Source organism: Lycium barbarum, chromosome 7, assembly GCF_019175385.1.
Source record: "Lycium barbarum isolate Lr01 chromosome 7, ASM1917538v2, whole genome shotgun sequence".
NCBI lineage: Eukaryota > Viridiplantae > Streptophyta > Magnoliopsida > Solanales > Solanaceae > Lycium > Lycium barbarum.
The window spans coordinates 97775237-97791854 of record NC_083343.1 but is presented as its reverse complement, the minus strand read 5'-3'; the positions used below and the strand labels follow the sequence as shown (position 1 = coordinate 97791854).

Here is a 16618-nt window from a genome sequence, read left to right as displayed (position 1 = left end):
TTGCTAGTAGAAGAGTCAGTGAAAGGGGAATGACTGCTCAGGCAAACATTCAGACAACAAATGCCTATAGTGTACTCCGAGATGATGGCACTGTACAATTGAGGGATCCTGGGGTTCTAAAAGACCCTACATGATTGTCACAACTAAGAATATAAGAGGGCTGAACCAGCCCTTAAAGCAGAAGGAACTGAAACTCTTTCTGCAGAAGAATAAGATGGATATTATGGGTGTTATTGAGACAAGAGTAAAGGAACAAAAATCGGAGAATATTCTAAGGAAAGTGGCTCTAGGCTGGTCACATTGTTGTAATTACCGTCATGCTTACAATGGCAGGATATGGTTGTTGTGGAAATCTCCTATTCAACTACATGTGGAGATTGTCCATGAGCAATTCATACACTGCAAAGTAGAGGATGCTACTAGTCAATTCTCCACTTATGTACCAATTATATATGCCAAGAATGAACTGCAGCATAGGGACCTACTATGGAATGAATTGATACTAGTAGGTAATGGCATATAGGGGCCTTGGCTTTTAAGTGGGGATTTCAATAATATCTTGACTACAGTTGACAGAATTGGGTAACCCGTGTTACTAACTGAAACACAGGGTTTCCAAAACTGCATTAGTACTCTAAAATTAACTGCATTGAGGTCTAAGGGCTGCTTCTTTACCTTCTGTAATAAACATAATCTTGGAACAAGAGTCTATTCTAAAATTGATTGGGCTCTTGGGAACCTTGCCTGGATAGCATCACATGGACAGGTTGAAGCTGATTTCTTGACACCAAGGGTATTTGATCACTCTCCCATAGTGATTCAAGTGTGCCCTCAGCCCCCATCCAAGCCAAAACCCTTCAAACTATATAAAACAGTATTATTCCACCCTGATTTTGGTGGGATCCTAGATTCAGTTTAGGCTGTGAGATATCATCGTACAAAAATGCATCAGTTCTAGCTTAAACTAAAAGCACTCAAGGTAGGGCTCAAAGGGTTAAATACTTACATGGCTTCCTAAGCTCAGAGATTACACACAGCAAGGCAAAGGCTGGAGATAACTCAAGCTCAAATCATTGCACAACCTTTATGTCTCGCCTTGATGGACCAAGAGAAGGAATTACTAAATGAAGTGAAGAAATGTAGTGATATAGAGGAGCAAGTACTTAGGCAAAAATCTAGAGCACTGTGGATTTCTTGTGGGGATGCTAATACACAATATTTCCATGCTCAATTGAAGATTAGAACCAGTAGAAACACTATCACATCAGTGTATGATGACATGGGGACTAAGGTGCAGGATCCCCACCTTGTGGAGGCTGAATTTATCAACTTCTTTTCTAAACTAATGGGGTCAGCTGCTGAGATACTGCCATGCCCAAATGTAGAGGTTATCAGAAGTGGTCCTTGCCTCACACACCAGCAGAAATGACACCTGATCCAACCTGTAACTGCTTAGGAGATTCTTCATGCTATCAAAGGCATGCCACATGACAAATCCCCAGGAATTGATGGCTTTCCAATTGAGTTTTTCACATCTCACTGGAATCTAGAATGATATTGTCAGTGTTGTCCAAGAATTCTTTGTTACTGGGAAGTTACTTAGAGCTGTGAGTTGCACTGCTATTACACTCATACCTAAGATACCATCCCCAACTCATGTAAAGGACTACTGACCTATTGCCTGTTGTACTACTATTTACAAGATCATAACCAAGATCTTAACAAACAGGATGGAGGAGGTCATTAGCCATATAGTAAGCCCTTCACAATCTGCATTTATAGAAGGGAGGAGCATAATTGATAATATCTTAATTATTCATAAGGTATTGAAATGGTGCTCTAGGAAGGGCCTACCCCCAGGTGTGTTATGAAAGTGGATATCAGAAAATCTTATGACTTTATTAAATGGAGTTTTCTAAAACAATTACTGCCGGAGTTGGGATTTCCTTTCAGGTTTATCTCATGGGTGATAAAATGTATATCAACAGGGCCATGCTCTCTTATGTTGAATGGTAGTCTAAGTACACCATTCCAAGGGAAGAGGGGGATAAGACAAGGGGACCCTATGTTCCCTTTACTTATTTGTGATTGCAATGAAGTATCTACAAAGGGAGTTATCATTATTGAAATAGCACAAGCAATTTAAATTCCACCCAAGGTGCAAAAAGATGGGAATGACACATATTTGCTTTGCAGATGATCTCCTAATGTTCTGCAAGACAGATACGAGGTCCATTTAATTGATGCAGGATGCTTTTCAAAGATTGTCAAATGCTTTAGGCCTGGCAGCAAATGTGGAAAAAGCTCAATCTATTTGTCTAGTGTTTCTCCTTCTTTGAAGCAAGACATTCTGAGTATACTGGGTACAGAGAAGGGGAACTTCCCTTTAAATGTTTGGGGGTTTCCCTATCCTCTAAAAAACTCATAATTGCACAGTGCATGCCTTTAGTGGAGAAAATCACAATAAGAATTAAGTATTGATCAGCTAAACTTTTGTCTTATGCAGGGAGGGTTCAACTGATCAAATCTGTGGTGTTTGGGATCCAAACTTATTGGGCCCAATTATTCATTTTACCTAAAGAATCCTCAAGATGATTGACAGCATTTGTAGATCATTCTTTTGGACAGGTGCAGCTTGCAACTCAAGGAAATCACTTGTTGCTTGGACCAAACTGTGCACCCTAAGGGCTGTTGGTGGCCAAAACATCCTCAACCTGTCTAGATGGAACCACTTTGCTATCATTAAACAACTCTGGGCAATCACTGAGAAGAAAGACTGTCTTTGGGTCAAATGGATTCATGAATACTATTTACACAATGCAAAAGTGGAAGAGTGTGTTATTCCAGCAAATGCAACTTGGGTAATCAGGAAAATCTTGGCGTCTAAGAAGCACTTGAATTTGGCAAACTCTCCACCAGGCAACCTCTCAAATATCCTTAACTCGATTGTGATCCAGGGAAAATTCTGAATCAAGAAGCTCTATCTTCATCTTATGCCTACCTACCAAAGAGTGCCATGGAAGAGTATTGCACTTCAGCAGAATATACACCAAGGCACAAATTTACCCTTTGGCTAGCTACTTGGAGAAGGTTAGCAACAGTAGACAGATTGCAAAGAATTGGGATCCATGTTCCAATGGACTGTATATTTTGTGACAGTGCAGTTGAGACATTAGATCACCTCTTATTTCTGTGTCCTGTTACTCATGCTCTTTGGAATAGACTGCTGGTCTGGTTAGGTATTCAAAGGAATATTGCGAGTTGGCAGGAGGAGGTGCATTGGGCGTGTAAATGGGCTAGGAAAAAGACAAGGAGAGGGGCAATAATATGCTGTGTTTTTGCTATGGTTGTCTCCATCATTGGAGGGAAAGGAACAACATGCGATTCCAGTCAGGCCACTTCCATTGTGACAGGATTTACAGGGAGATTGCCATCCACATCCATATCAGAGGCAAGGACTTGAAGAAGTGGAGCACTACACTGGACAACTTGAATAGCATGCCATAGAAGATCTTTTTTGGAATCTTATTTACTGCTATTTGTTATCTTTTGTAGTTTTGACCATTTGTAATACTTGTAAGTATTGATAGTATTCTGGATAGCAGCTAGGTACATTTAGGAAAACCATTATGGAAGCTGTAGTTTCTGTTAAATTTTGAGAGGTAGATGGTCAGCTTCTACTTGGTATTGTAACTATTACTTTGTATCAATAAAATCAATTGTTTACCAAAAAAAAAAAAAAAAAAAGAGACACACACAAATTATATTCTTCTTCAACTTATTTATTTTGTTTGAAAAACTATTTGGTATCTAATAAGATGCTAACGACTTTAATATCCTCCCTCTATTCATTTTTACTTGTCACGTTTTCCTTCTCGAAAGTCAAATTACAAGGATTTTGACCAACATCTTAAGATTTTTTTTTTTTAAAATCATATTAATATGAGAAGAGAAGTGCAACTTATAGTATTGTATGTTTTTGAACATCTAAATTATAATTTTAAAATATTAAATTTTATAATCTAATTCAATTTAGCTTGAAGACTAATCAATTTGACTCTCGAGAGGCGAAACGTGACAACTGACAAGTAAAAGTGAACGTAGCGAGTACTAATTTTCTCCTATATAAAAACTTCTAAAGTGTGTTTGGCGATTTTTGTATTGCATGGTTTTCCCTTCAAATTGGCTGGTCTTTAATTTTTGTCCTTCAAAATCGAACTTATGCATAGCGAGACATACGTTTTTTAAGGACGCTGACATAACTTGTGGATATTATGATGCGTAATTTGTGCCCTTTTAGACATAAGTTTATTTTGAAGGGCAAAAATTAAGACCAGCACAAAATAGGGGAAAAGTGCAAATGACTCGATTTAGAAAGATATGATCCAGAACCCGCATATTGCACTATATTTGGTCTAGAACCCGTATATTGCATTATATTCGGTCCTCCAAAATGTGTTAGGGGGTTCTTTAGAAAGATAAGATCCTTTTCGAATAAATTAGACCAATAGTTCTACCATAAGCCCAAGGAGAAGATATTGCACTTTCTCTGTAGCTTTTTCTGATGTCCAAAGGATCAAATCTGTTGTATCATTGCTTTTCGTTATAGGCCCCTCTTCATGGAAATCTTAAATGGTCTAGACTTGCCCCTCTTCGTGGAAATCTTAAATGGTCTAAAGTAGACTTTAGTGCAGTATCATACCTCTAAGCAGGGGTGTCAAATGAGCCTAATCAAAATAGGCTGAGGTAATAAATAGCTCATTTTTTTGCGCGGATTGCCCTTCTTTTAGGGTGGTCTTTAAATTTTGCCCCTCATATTTGTGGTCTTTAAATTATGCCCCTCATATTGCTGGTCTTTAATTTTTACCCTTCGCATTGCAACTCTGAGCGTTCATGCAGAAATCATGAGGTTCTGAGTTCGAACCCCCGCTCAAGCATAAATTAAAAACAAAATTGCAAGGCAAGGTTTGGGTCGCGTGTATGCCGGACCCGGCATACACTTGTTAAGGAATTACCAAATTTATGTCGGACCCGGCATACTCATGCCTTATGGGCAGACTTGGCATAAGTATGCTGGATCCGACATAACTTTAGTAATTCCTTAACAAGTTTATGCCGGTGGGGGCATACTTTTAATGGGCAAACTTTTATGCCGGACCCGACATAAACTTGTGAAGGAATTACCAAAGTTATGCCGGACCCGACATACTTATGCCAAGTCTGCCCATAAGGCATAAGTATGTCGGGTCCGGCATAAGTTTGGTAATTCCTTAACAAGTTTATGCCGGTGGGGGCATATTTTTAATGGGCAAACTTTTATGCCGGACCCGGCATAAACTTGTGAAGGAATTACTAAAGTTATGCCGGACCCGACATACTTATGCCAAGTCTGCCCATAAGGCATAAGTATGCCGGGTTCGACATAACTTTGGTAATTCCTTCACAAGTGTATGCCGGTGGGGGCATAGCGAAATTTAAACTCTGTCTTGCGATTATTTTTTAAAATTTTGACTGTGCGGGGTTCGAATCTGGAACCCATGGGGTTTAGCCGAAGGGCAAAATTTAAAGATTTCAAATATGAGGGGCAAAATTTAAAGACCACCCCAAAAGAAGGGCAATTCGTAGATTGGGCTAACATTGACCAAAAAGTTACTTGGCTGAAATGGGCTGGGTGATGACCCACCCAACTTGACCATTTTTTTTAAGGGTCTATTTTCTAGAAAAGTATTTTTTGTGAAAAATATTTTCTAGAAATACATTTTTTTGTAAAAAAAAATTCTTAAAAAATATTTTCGCGAATTTTTCGTGGAAAATATTTTTGAGTTTCATGGAAAATATTTTTAAGTTTCGTGAAAAATATTTTCCTTCATATCAAACACACCACAAACTTAGATACATGATACAAGAAAAGTGAAAATACATAGAGAAAAATAAAGTAAATCTCAAGCAATATACCCAAATTTAAATAAATCTTAAAAATGAGTTAGTATTGGCCTAAGTTGGAGATCACTTGAAAATGGACTATATTGGGTTGAATTGGAATCAGCCCAATACAAAATTATTTTGAGCCCAACCCATAAAATTTTGGCCGGGTTGGGCCGGCCACCATCTTTTGGGTCATATTTGACACCCCTACCTCTAACACTATCGACTTTTGATTCTTTTTATTTTTATTTAAAAAAATTATTATACATTGAGGGAGGGGCAGAAAAAATACCAAAATAGAAAGGGAATTACAAAGTGAAAATTAAACTCCCACAAAAAAGTAAAATTTTAGGCAAGTCTTTTGAGTCCTTTAAGGGTCCTTGACACTGGTTTACAAAAAATATTGACAAATCAAGAATTTTTTAAAAAGAATGAAGAAGAAACTGTGTGTGTCCATATATATATACATACTAATTTCTTTATATGTACGTTGTGAGTGAGTCCATCTCAATCATTACAATTTTTTCAAAATAACGTCAATATTGTCAACACATGTGTGTTTGATGAGTCCAATACCCGACTTGACAAATGTATATAAAATGAGTAGTTATTCAACTTGCATATGTAATTAGGTAGCTAGATCCTATGTATAATGAGATTAATTCATATGTACAAGGTAAGGATCATGTCAAACCCCCCAACATATCATGCTTACTGACCAAAAGTGTGATTGGCTTAAAAAAAATCATATGTTATTAGATTATACCAAGTCTGTCACGCCTCAAACCTGGGTGAGGCGGATCGGCACCCGATATCTTAACTTGACCTAGCGAATCCACCTGTAACATTTCATAGCCTATCATATAATCTTGAGCTATCTAAGGAAAGGAGATAACAAGATACTCTGATAAACATCTATCTGTATAACTGAAACATAACATTTATACATAGGCGAATCCAACATTTCAAGAGGATGAGTTCACCATTTTATAGTGACATCAATTTCGCGAGCAAAACTTTTAAAGGCTGCTTAGAATTTTTCTTTTTAAAAAAGACACAAAAATGCATTTAGCGGGTTCGATCCGGCAACCTTAAGGGATTAAACCCAACACTTAACTAGTGCTCCATTCGGTGTTGTTTGACCATGTGTTCCTTCGGTTAATATTAGCTATATCTTAAGAATTATATACATGATATATCGAGTTTTGTCAAGTGACCATGGGTTCACGTGACCCATTTTTCTATATAAATTCGCCCCTACATCTATACATAAATGAAAGTGACCACATGCGTCTATAAAGCCTCTAAAATAACTAAAACTGAATAACTGACATAATGTCGAGACAGGATCTCGACCTACCCGTAATCTCTATACATCAATGAGAACACTAAACCCAACTTAGCACTAGATAGAAATGGAGCTTAAAACACATCCGTTGCATGTCTGCAAATATCTAGCGAGGAAGTCTATCGTTCTGTAGTCAGAACTTGCAATATGAACATAGTGTCCCCCCACAAAAGACACGTGAGTACTATAGAAAACATTGTTCTCGCATATTTACCTACTCTCAATTTGTATATCGACTATTTAAATCAGGAGATGATTGTATACGGTAAAAACCGGATGCGAGGCAAACCGGTGGAGCGAGGGGGCCGACTGATCTGCCTTCTTCGTCATTGGAACGACCAAGCTCGGTGACCCGAGCATTCGCGGCTGTTGGTCCGTGTGCCGTTGGTCCGAGTAGCCGTTGGTCCGGGTGGCCGTTGCACGCGGGTCAAGCGCCAGTAACGTCCTGTCCTGGTCAACTACCCACCATGCGTGTGTCAGACGGCGCCGTCAGTCTAATCCCACCAAATCCGTGCAGAGTTGTCCTTATTGCTATTATTTTATTAGCTCACATCATATGAGACCCATGGAGGTCACACTATAAATAGAGCACATCCCCCTCCTTTGTAAGGGCTGGCTCCCTGGGTTCAACAACATTTTTGTACTAGAAGATATATAAAAATCCCTCTCTCAATATTAGATTTTGGTCCGGAATCATTGTGTTCATCTCTATTACTTGTTCAAACAAATAATACTTATATGTTAGTAGATGTATAAATCCACAGTGGTTCTCTAAGCATCATCGTTTTCTTCACATCTTAACCATACGAATCTTGTATCCATCAAATATATCGAGATTCAAACACATATCCTATACCCGCGTACAAATTCAATTGATTTACCAAATTCGGGGTAAACAGTTTGGCGCCCACCGTGGGGCTAGGATAATAGTGGTCTTTGATCTTGATCTCTATCTTACCCATCAAAATCGGAAACATCTGCTGTCCGTCTCGGAAGAAACGGACCAAATGGCTAACAGTGGGCAATCTGGTCACGTCAACAACAACGAGATCGTGGCCGAAAATGAAGGCAGCGGGCCGCGAGGATTGCCAAACCCCACTGACCCTTTAAATACCAACAATTCGATTACTTTGTCCGGGACACAAGTCCGGAAAGAACCGGATACCCCGAATGATAATATTGACTTGCGTTTAATTTTTGAAATGTTGCAGGAACAGAGAGCGGAGATTACTGAACAGGGAATCGCAATAGCCCGGTTGCAAAATGGAGGAGATGAAGCGACCCCGGGGAAGACGAAGGGTGTTTTCGAAATCGGAAGAAACGAGCCACGGATGGTCGAGAGTAACGGTTCCGGAGCCGGTTCCTCCACCGAGGTTCTAAAGATGCTCGAAACTTTGGCAAAACGGGTAGACTCAACCGAAAAGAGGGTCGAGACGTATAACTCCCGGGTGGATCAAATACTGGGGGCTCCAACTTTGCTAAAAGGGCCAAACTCGAAAAGGTACATTCAAAGGCCTTTTCCTCCGAGTGCGGCCCCGAAATTGATCCCGAAGAGGTTCAAAATGCCGGATATCCAAAAATATGATGGCACAACGGACCCTTGCGAACACGTGACCTCATACACTTGTGCTATAAAAGGCAATGATATGGAAGAGGATGAAATCGAATCCGTGTTGCTGAAAAAATTCGGGGAAACTCTGGCAAAAGGAGCATTGACTTGGTACGATCATCTGCCCGAGCATTCAATCACTTCTTTCGAAACGCTCGCCGATGCCTTCATAAAAGCACACGCCGGAGCAAAAAAGGTGCAGGCTCGGAAGGCGGATATTTTCCGAATTGCCCAAAGAAACGATGAGTTACTGCGTGAATTTGTCAGCCGGTTCCAAAGGGAACGAATGGAGCTTCCCCCGGTTCCGGAGGAATGGGCTGCACAAGCTTTCACAAAAGGGCTCAATGTTCGGAGCTCGACGACTTCGTTCAAATTAAAGGAAAGCTTGGTGGAATACGAGGCTGTGACATGGGCAGATGTCCATAACCGGTACGAGTCGAAGATTCGGGTGGAGGATGACCAACTCGAGCTTCCCCCGGGGCCCATAAATATGAACAAAAGTTTGGAGAGACCAAAGAAGAATTACGAACCGGAGGCCAGATCGTCGAGGGAGAGGTACCAGCCATATTCTCATCCGGAGAAACCAAGCTTCAGGTCGGACTAAGGTATGGACTCCTCGTGTTTTTCTATTGACCTCTTTCTTTTTTTGCAGGAAGTCAAGTACCGGATAAAGTTAGAATCTAGGTCTGAAAACACGTGTTGCACTCTTTTCCTTAGTACGGTTTTGTCCCAAAATGGGTTTTCCGACTAGGTTTTTAATGAGACAACAAGTACAACGTGTTACTCAACAAAGATAAGGGACCAGCACCCGGAAACTCGAGGTCACACCCTCCGAAGTGGGGGCTTGATAGCACTCACCCAACCTCGCAGCTCGGATAAATACTAGGGGACTTATACCCACATCGAGGTTTACCCCGGTTAGTGAAAAACGGAGGGGCTCAACAAGTCAAGACCGGACCAAACGATCATAATAAATCGTGTCCCATTCAACATTTGCTACGGCAAAACTAAGGCCCGGCCACCGGCCACAACCTCCGATGTAAGGACCAAACGATCATAATGAATCGTGTCCCATTCAACATTTGCTACGGCAAAACTACGGCCCGGCCACCGGCCATAGCCTCCGATATAAGGACCAAACGATCATAATGAATCGTGTCCCATTTTTCATTTACTACAACAAGGCAGAAGGAATTAAAATTCTCATATGTACAAACATTTTGCAAACACAAAGTCATCAAAGGCTGGTATAACAAAATCTTGGGTGTCTTTCTGTTAAAAAGACTTCGCCCCGATGGTAACCGCCATATTCCGGCACTGCCCAACTCACATACTCTATATCGAGGATTGTGCCCGAAATTCGACAAAGGCGACAAGGTCACAATGACCCAAGCCAAAGCTCGGCAAATTCTCCCAAAACGGGGATTGCTACATCAAAAACTTTGCCAAGGTTGAAAAAATACCGACCCTGAAGAAAATGCCTATCGTAATTCGGAGACATCTGAACTTATGAAGCATCGGATAAGTCCCACGGGCACGGTGAATTAACGACTATGAGTCGACCTGTCCTAAAACGGACCAACGACCATGACCAAAATAATGGCAAACATTCAAAAATAAGAAATAAGAAGGTAACGGCGAGCTGACAGGGCCAACGGCTTCAGAAGTTATCCACTCCCGTTACTCCGATAGATCGGAGATCCGGGAAGTGTGGGGCTATCTGTATACGGTAAAAACCGGATGCGAGGCAAACCGGTGGAGCGAGGGGGCCGACTGATCTGCCTTCTTCGTCATTGGAACGACCAAGCTCGGTGACCCGAGCATTCGCGGCTGTTGGTCCGTGTGCCGTTGGTCCGAGTAGCCGTTGGTCCGTGTGGCCGTTGGTCCGAGTAGCCGTTGGTCCGGGTGGCCGTTGCACGCGGGTCAAGCGCCAGTAATGTCCTATCCTGGTCAACTACCCACCATGCGTGTGTCAGACGGCGCCGTCAGTCTAATCCCACCAAATTCGTGCAGAGTTGTCCTTATTGCTATTATTTTATTAGCTCACATCATATGAGACCCATGGAGGTCACACTATAAATAGAGCACATCCCCCTCCTTTGTAAGGGCTGACTCCCTGGGATCAACAACATTTTTGTACTAGAAGATATATAAAAATCCCTCTCTCAATATTAGATTTTGGTCCGGAATCATTGTGTTCATCTCTATTACTTGTTCAAACAAATAATACTTATATGTTAGTAGATGTATAAATCCACAGTCGTCCTCTAAGCATCATCGTTTTCTTCACATCTTAACCATACGAATCTTGTATCCATCAAATATATCGAGATTCAAACACATATCCTATACCCGCGTACAAATTCAATTGATTTACCAAATTCGGGGTAAACAATGATGATTCAATAAAGCAAGCTATTTTATAGGAAACTCTTCTACATAATTTTCTCTCAAACCTTTTTAGCTGCCATATTTTCGTATTTTCTTGCTCTCTGTCTTTTCTATTGATTCTGTCCCTATATTTTACATTTGTCCGGGTCTCCAATAGTACTACTTCCATCAATACTCAATTCAACTATTGGAAATTCAGCTCTCTTCCCACACTACTTATAGTTACTTGAAATTTTTGCTTGGTATTTTTATTATTATACAAGTATTATAGCAGATCAGGTCATAGGCAGGTGATAGGCCACTTATTTTCAAAATCTCAAAATCCGTTTGTTTTGAAAATTGCTTTTTGTTAGAACTATTTTTGAAAAGTGTTTTGAAGAATAGTAGTTTATATTTGACTAATCAATTTGAAAAATACTTTTTTAATATTAGAATAGTACTTCATGTTTGGTCAATGTTCTAAAAATATTTCCAGGGAAAAACTACTTTTGCTTTGTTAATAGAGATAAGGGTCAAAAACACACCTTAATTATCACTGTTTTTTGAGTTTCATACCTAAACTATCAAAAGGTTGAGAAAACTACCTAAACTATCACTATCTAGTTTGTAAAACACACCTAAACTAAATGTGTGGACTTACTCTCCAAAAGACAAGTGAAGTTGAAATTTTCTCAAGAAAATTGTCCACATGGAATAAGTAATGCTATGGTGGCACCTACATGGAAATTAAAAAATATATTATTTTTTTTTATAAAAAAGCTGTTTTTTTTTAAATCAACATTTAAAAAAAAAGAATCTGGATTTAAAAAAAAAATTGTAAAAGATATATCAAAATATTTAGAAAATTAGAAAAAAAATGATTTAAAAAATGGAAAAGTTGATTTTTGTTTTAAAAATGTGAAAACTAAATAATCAGTTTTCTTATTTTTTTTTAAAAAAATAATTATTCCATTTTTTAAACTATTTTTTTTATTTTCTATAATTTTTGATATTGTTTTACAAATATTATATTTCAATTTGTTTTTTAAAACAAATAGTTTTTTTTTTAATTTCCATGTAGGTAACATTATGACATTATTTATCCACGTGCACGACACTTGGCAATATTTTTATATAAAATGTATAGTGTAGATCACATGCCATTCAAGAATAATTTGAGGTGTGTTTTGCAAATTAGATAGTGATAGTTTAAGTAGTTTTCTCAACCTTTTGATAGTTTAGGTATGAAACTAAAAAAAAAAAGTGATAGTTGGGGTGTGTTTTTGACCCTTATCTCTTGTTAATACTCAAAAAACACTTTTTCTCCCAAAAACTTGATCAAACACCTCAACTTTCTAAAATAAGTACAATATTTTTTAATTAAAAAAATACTTCTAACTTCTTAGAAGCTTGGCCAAATAGGCTATTAATCTCTAGAAATTCCAGCTCAAGTACATTAATCATAGTCGCAATGATATGATGCTTTGAGTTCAAGGCACAATTAATTATTTTTTCCATTTTACCCTTGATAAAAATGTTCATTAATGAAGATGAAACATAAATAGAGTAAACATTTAAAGAAGAGATATTATAAATTAGAGATAAATAAGGATAATGTCAGTCAAATACACCTATTTGATATATTTCTTAAGGGATGTAAAATAAAAAGCGACAAATAATTTTTCTTAAGAGGCGTGTAAAATAAAAAGCGACAAATATTTTTGAGACGGAGGGACTAGATTCTACTCATGCCAAACTTGCCTTTGCAAACTCCCTTTATGCACTCCACTATCAAATGTAAGTTATGCAACCAAATGCTGACTCTTCCCTCCAAAGTACTCAAACCTCCAAAACCCAAAACCTTAATCTCACTTCTTACATCTCAAACTCCAAAAACATCACCTAACTATCACACATCATTCTCTTTATTATCTCTTCTCCAAACCTATAAACTCTTCAACCATTTCACTCAAATCCTCTCATATGCCTTTACATCAGGCCACTTCACTAACCCTTACATTTCTAGCCAACTCCTCAACCATTCTCTTACAAATCCCAACTTTACCCTCACATTTTCACACACCCTTTTTACTCAAATCCCAAACCCAAATGTCTTTTCTTGTAATTTCCTCATTCGTGCGTATTCCCATAGTGAATTACCCGAAAAAAGCATTGATCTTTATAATCAAATGATCAAGAAAAGTATGGTTCTTGATAATTTTACTTTCCCTTTTGTGCTAAAAGCTTGTGGTAGGTTAGGTAGTTTTCATAAGGGTGTTGAAGTGCATTGTGTTAGTTTGAAAATGGGGTTTGAATTCGATGTTTTCGTGCAAAATTCGTTGATTTATATGTATTTTCAATGTGGGGTTGTTGAGTTTGCATATAAGGTGTTTGATTTTATGCCTGAGTCGGTTCGCGATGTTGTCACGTGGAATAGCGTGATTTCGGGGTTTTTACAATGTGGGTGTTGTCGTAAAGCAGTGTATATGTTTGGAAAATTGTTGCGCGAAAGTGATGTGAGGTTGAATGGTGTGAGTATTGTGAGTGCACTTACAGCTTGTGCGAGAATCGGGTTTCTTGATTTGGGGAAAAAGATTCACGGGCTGATTTTGGTCTATGGATTTGTTATGGATGTGTTTTTAGGTTCTTCTTTGGTTGATATGTACACAAAATGTGGGTGTTTAGAGGATGCTAAGAAGGTTTTCGACAGATTATTAGATAAAAATATGGTCTGTTGGACTTCTATGATTGCAGGTTATTTAAAATCTGATATGTGTAAGGAAGCAATTGAGTTATTTAGAGAGATGTTGGTGGCTGGGGTAAAGGCCGAACCTGCCACGATTGCTTGTGTTGTTTCTGCTTGTGGTCATTCAGGTGCATTGGATCTTGGAAGGTGGGTGCATAATTATAGCGAAAGGAGTGGAATAGAAATGAACGTTATAGTGAAGAATTCTTTGATTGATATGTACTCTAAATGTGGACTAGTTGATAAAGCTCTCGAAGTTTTTGATTCGTTAACTAATAAGGATATTTATTCGTGGAGTATGATAATTTCTGGGCTAGCTATGAACGCAAGGTCCAAAGAGGCTTTGCAATTATTTTCATTAATGGAAGAATCGAGTGAAGTAAGTCCAAATGAAGTAACATTTCTTGGGATCTTATCTGCCTGTAGTCATGGTGGATTTGTTGATGAAGGGTTTTACTATTTTGAGAAAATGACTAGGCAATACAAATTTTCCCCCGGGGTTGAGCACTATGGCTGCCTGGTTGATCTTTTGGGCCGTGCAAATCTTCTGGTTGAGGCAATGGGGTTCATTGGTTCCATGCCCATTCAGCCGGATGCTGTCATTTGGCGATCCTTGCTTTTTGCTTGTAGTAGACATGGGAATGTAGAGTTGGCCGAGGTTGCTGCCAAAAAGATTAAACAATTGGAGCCAGAGAAGTGTGGTGCACATGTACTTTTGTCTAATGTTTATGCCTCTGCATGTAGGTGGAAGGATGTGAAGATGGTAAGGAGGAATATGGGTGCTGAGGGAATCCAAAAGCAACCTGGATGCTCTTTTATTGAAATAGATGGTTTTGTTCATGAATTTCTTGTTGCTGATAGAGCGCACTGTCAGATTGACATCATATGTGATACACTTCTGGCAATGAATTTAGTTCTAAAATCAAGAGCACCTGAGCTTGCTTTCCTGGATTTCAAACATTAATATGAGAACATCCCCATTATTGCATGATATCATTCCCACATGTAAGCCCGCTGGCTCTTTCTTCAGATATAAATGGCTAAGACCAGAGGTAATTTGTGCTAATATCTGCATCAGATTAGAAGCTGGTGTCTTGAGCTCTCTGTATTGTGTTACTAATTTGACATTCTTCTGGGGAGAATGAGAAGAGTAGTATCTGTGGCTATTACATGTAAATCGGTTGAAGAGAGACATAGATGATTCTTACTAAAAGAATACTGCGTGTATTCTTTTAGTAAGAATACAAAAAGAAACCCTGCATATGTTGGTCCCAGGTTGGATGTTACCTTCCAGGAACTGTTGAAAATCTCCGGAAAATCTGGCACTGCAGAATTCAAGGCTAAATCTCTTGAGTTTGATCTAAGATTGTTTTTCTTTCATCTATACCTTCATTTAAGCTCCTCAGGGAGTGGTTATTTGCAACCAAGACACCCAAGAATCCTGTACAGGACCACTCAAAGAGAACGAGTAGGTATCTGCTTTACATGATCACTCGAAATGTGGAAATTTTTGAGCATTGATACAATGTGGATAATGTTTACAATTCAGTTCGAAGTTCTGTTATCTGAGACGAGCACACAGGATAAGGAAGATACTTAAATTACCCAAATCCTCAACCACCTCTGTATTACCTTGCTATATTCTGATAATCTGGTGACATCCAGGACAAGGACTCATACTTGTAATTTTCTCGAACAACCTTGAATGTAATGACCAAAATAAAATTCCAAACGCTTTATATGCTGGTAGCCTAGTACTGCTAAAATATGAACTTGGAAAATAATCCGTGTTTGTGAAGTTAACTGGCGTAAATTTGCCAGCATGAAAGGCAAGAAAAACCAGAAGCGCTCCTAAGCCAAGTGAATCATTCATTGCTATAAGTATTCACAACTTCTACTCCATACAATTTCATATGTTAAATTTCTAATAAAAAATCCGTACAAAAAAGACGTAACTGAAAATCTTACATGGAATTTATAGGAAATAAAAGATATCAACTCTGGGTTTTATTCCTTAATTCTATATAATTGTATGTTATTTTACAATAAAAGTTGAAACTCTACGATACAACCAAACCATAGTGCCATATTACAGCTTTGAGTCCACTCCAATAGTTCCCAACGTCTCCAAACGCGGCTCCCTGCAAAACTAATTTTTTACATGGTGAAATTCCTCCTTTTTGTTCAACAAAAAAAGAAATGAACGACAGAAAACAGAGTGATCACTGCTTGTGCAGACGAAACTAGAAAGAGTTTAATTTTTATACACAAATAATGTAAAGTTTGCGTATACTCTACCCTCCCCAGACTCCACTTGTGGATTACACTAGGTATGTTGTTGTTGTAATGTAAAAGAATATTTACACTAATCAATTAAAAGACGACAAAATTAGTACTAACCAGAAACACAAAGATTACGTGCTAGCATAGGTTAAAGTACACTAAGAAACGTCCAGTATGGTGTATTAGAAGAAATAATCATGGTATTAAGTTTTGTACTTGATTATCCAGTGTTTGGTATAATTTTTCAATTTCTGCAACCAATATAGGATCTCATCCAACATTGATAGCACCATGTACATATTTGAAATAGTGACAGAATTAATGTTTAGCTGCAAAA

At 38.5% G+C, this 16618-nt stretch overlaps 2 protein-coding genes across 2 annotated transcripts; both read left to right on the top strand.

The window, feature by feature from the left end:
- Positions 1-3016: 3016 nt before the first annotated feature.
- On the top strand, positions 3017-3463 carry LOC132601641 (uncharacterized). Its single transcript, XM_060314717.1, has one exon. The coding sequence runs from the start codon at positions 3017-3019 to the stop codon at positions 3461-3463; it is 447 nt and encodes a 148-aa protein (XP_060170700.1).
- A 9556-nt stretch (positions 3464-13019) lies between these two features.
- Positions 13020-15741, top strand: LOC132603609 (pentatricopeptide repeat-containing protein At1g31430-like). The gene has a single exon (XM_060316741.1). The coding sequence runs from the start codon at positions 13031-13033 to the stop codon at positions 14960-14962; it is 1932 nt and encodes a 643-aa protein (XP_060172724.1). The 5' UTR covers positions 13020-13030; the 3' UTR covers positions 14963-15741.
- The last annotated feature ends 877 nt before the right edge of the window (positions 15742-16618 follow it).

What these genes read in the sequence shown, in the direction of transcription:
- LOC132601641 (XM_060314717.1), top strand. Translation starts at nt 3,017, where the DNA reads ATGGAAGAGTATTGCACTTCAGCAGAATATACACCAAGGCACAAATTT.
- LOC132603609 (XM_060316741.1), top strand. Translation starts at nt 13,031, where the DNA reads ATGCACTCCACTATCAAATGTAAGTTATGCAACCAAATGCTGACTCTT.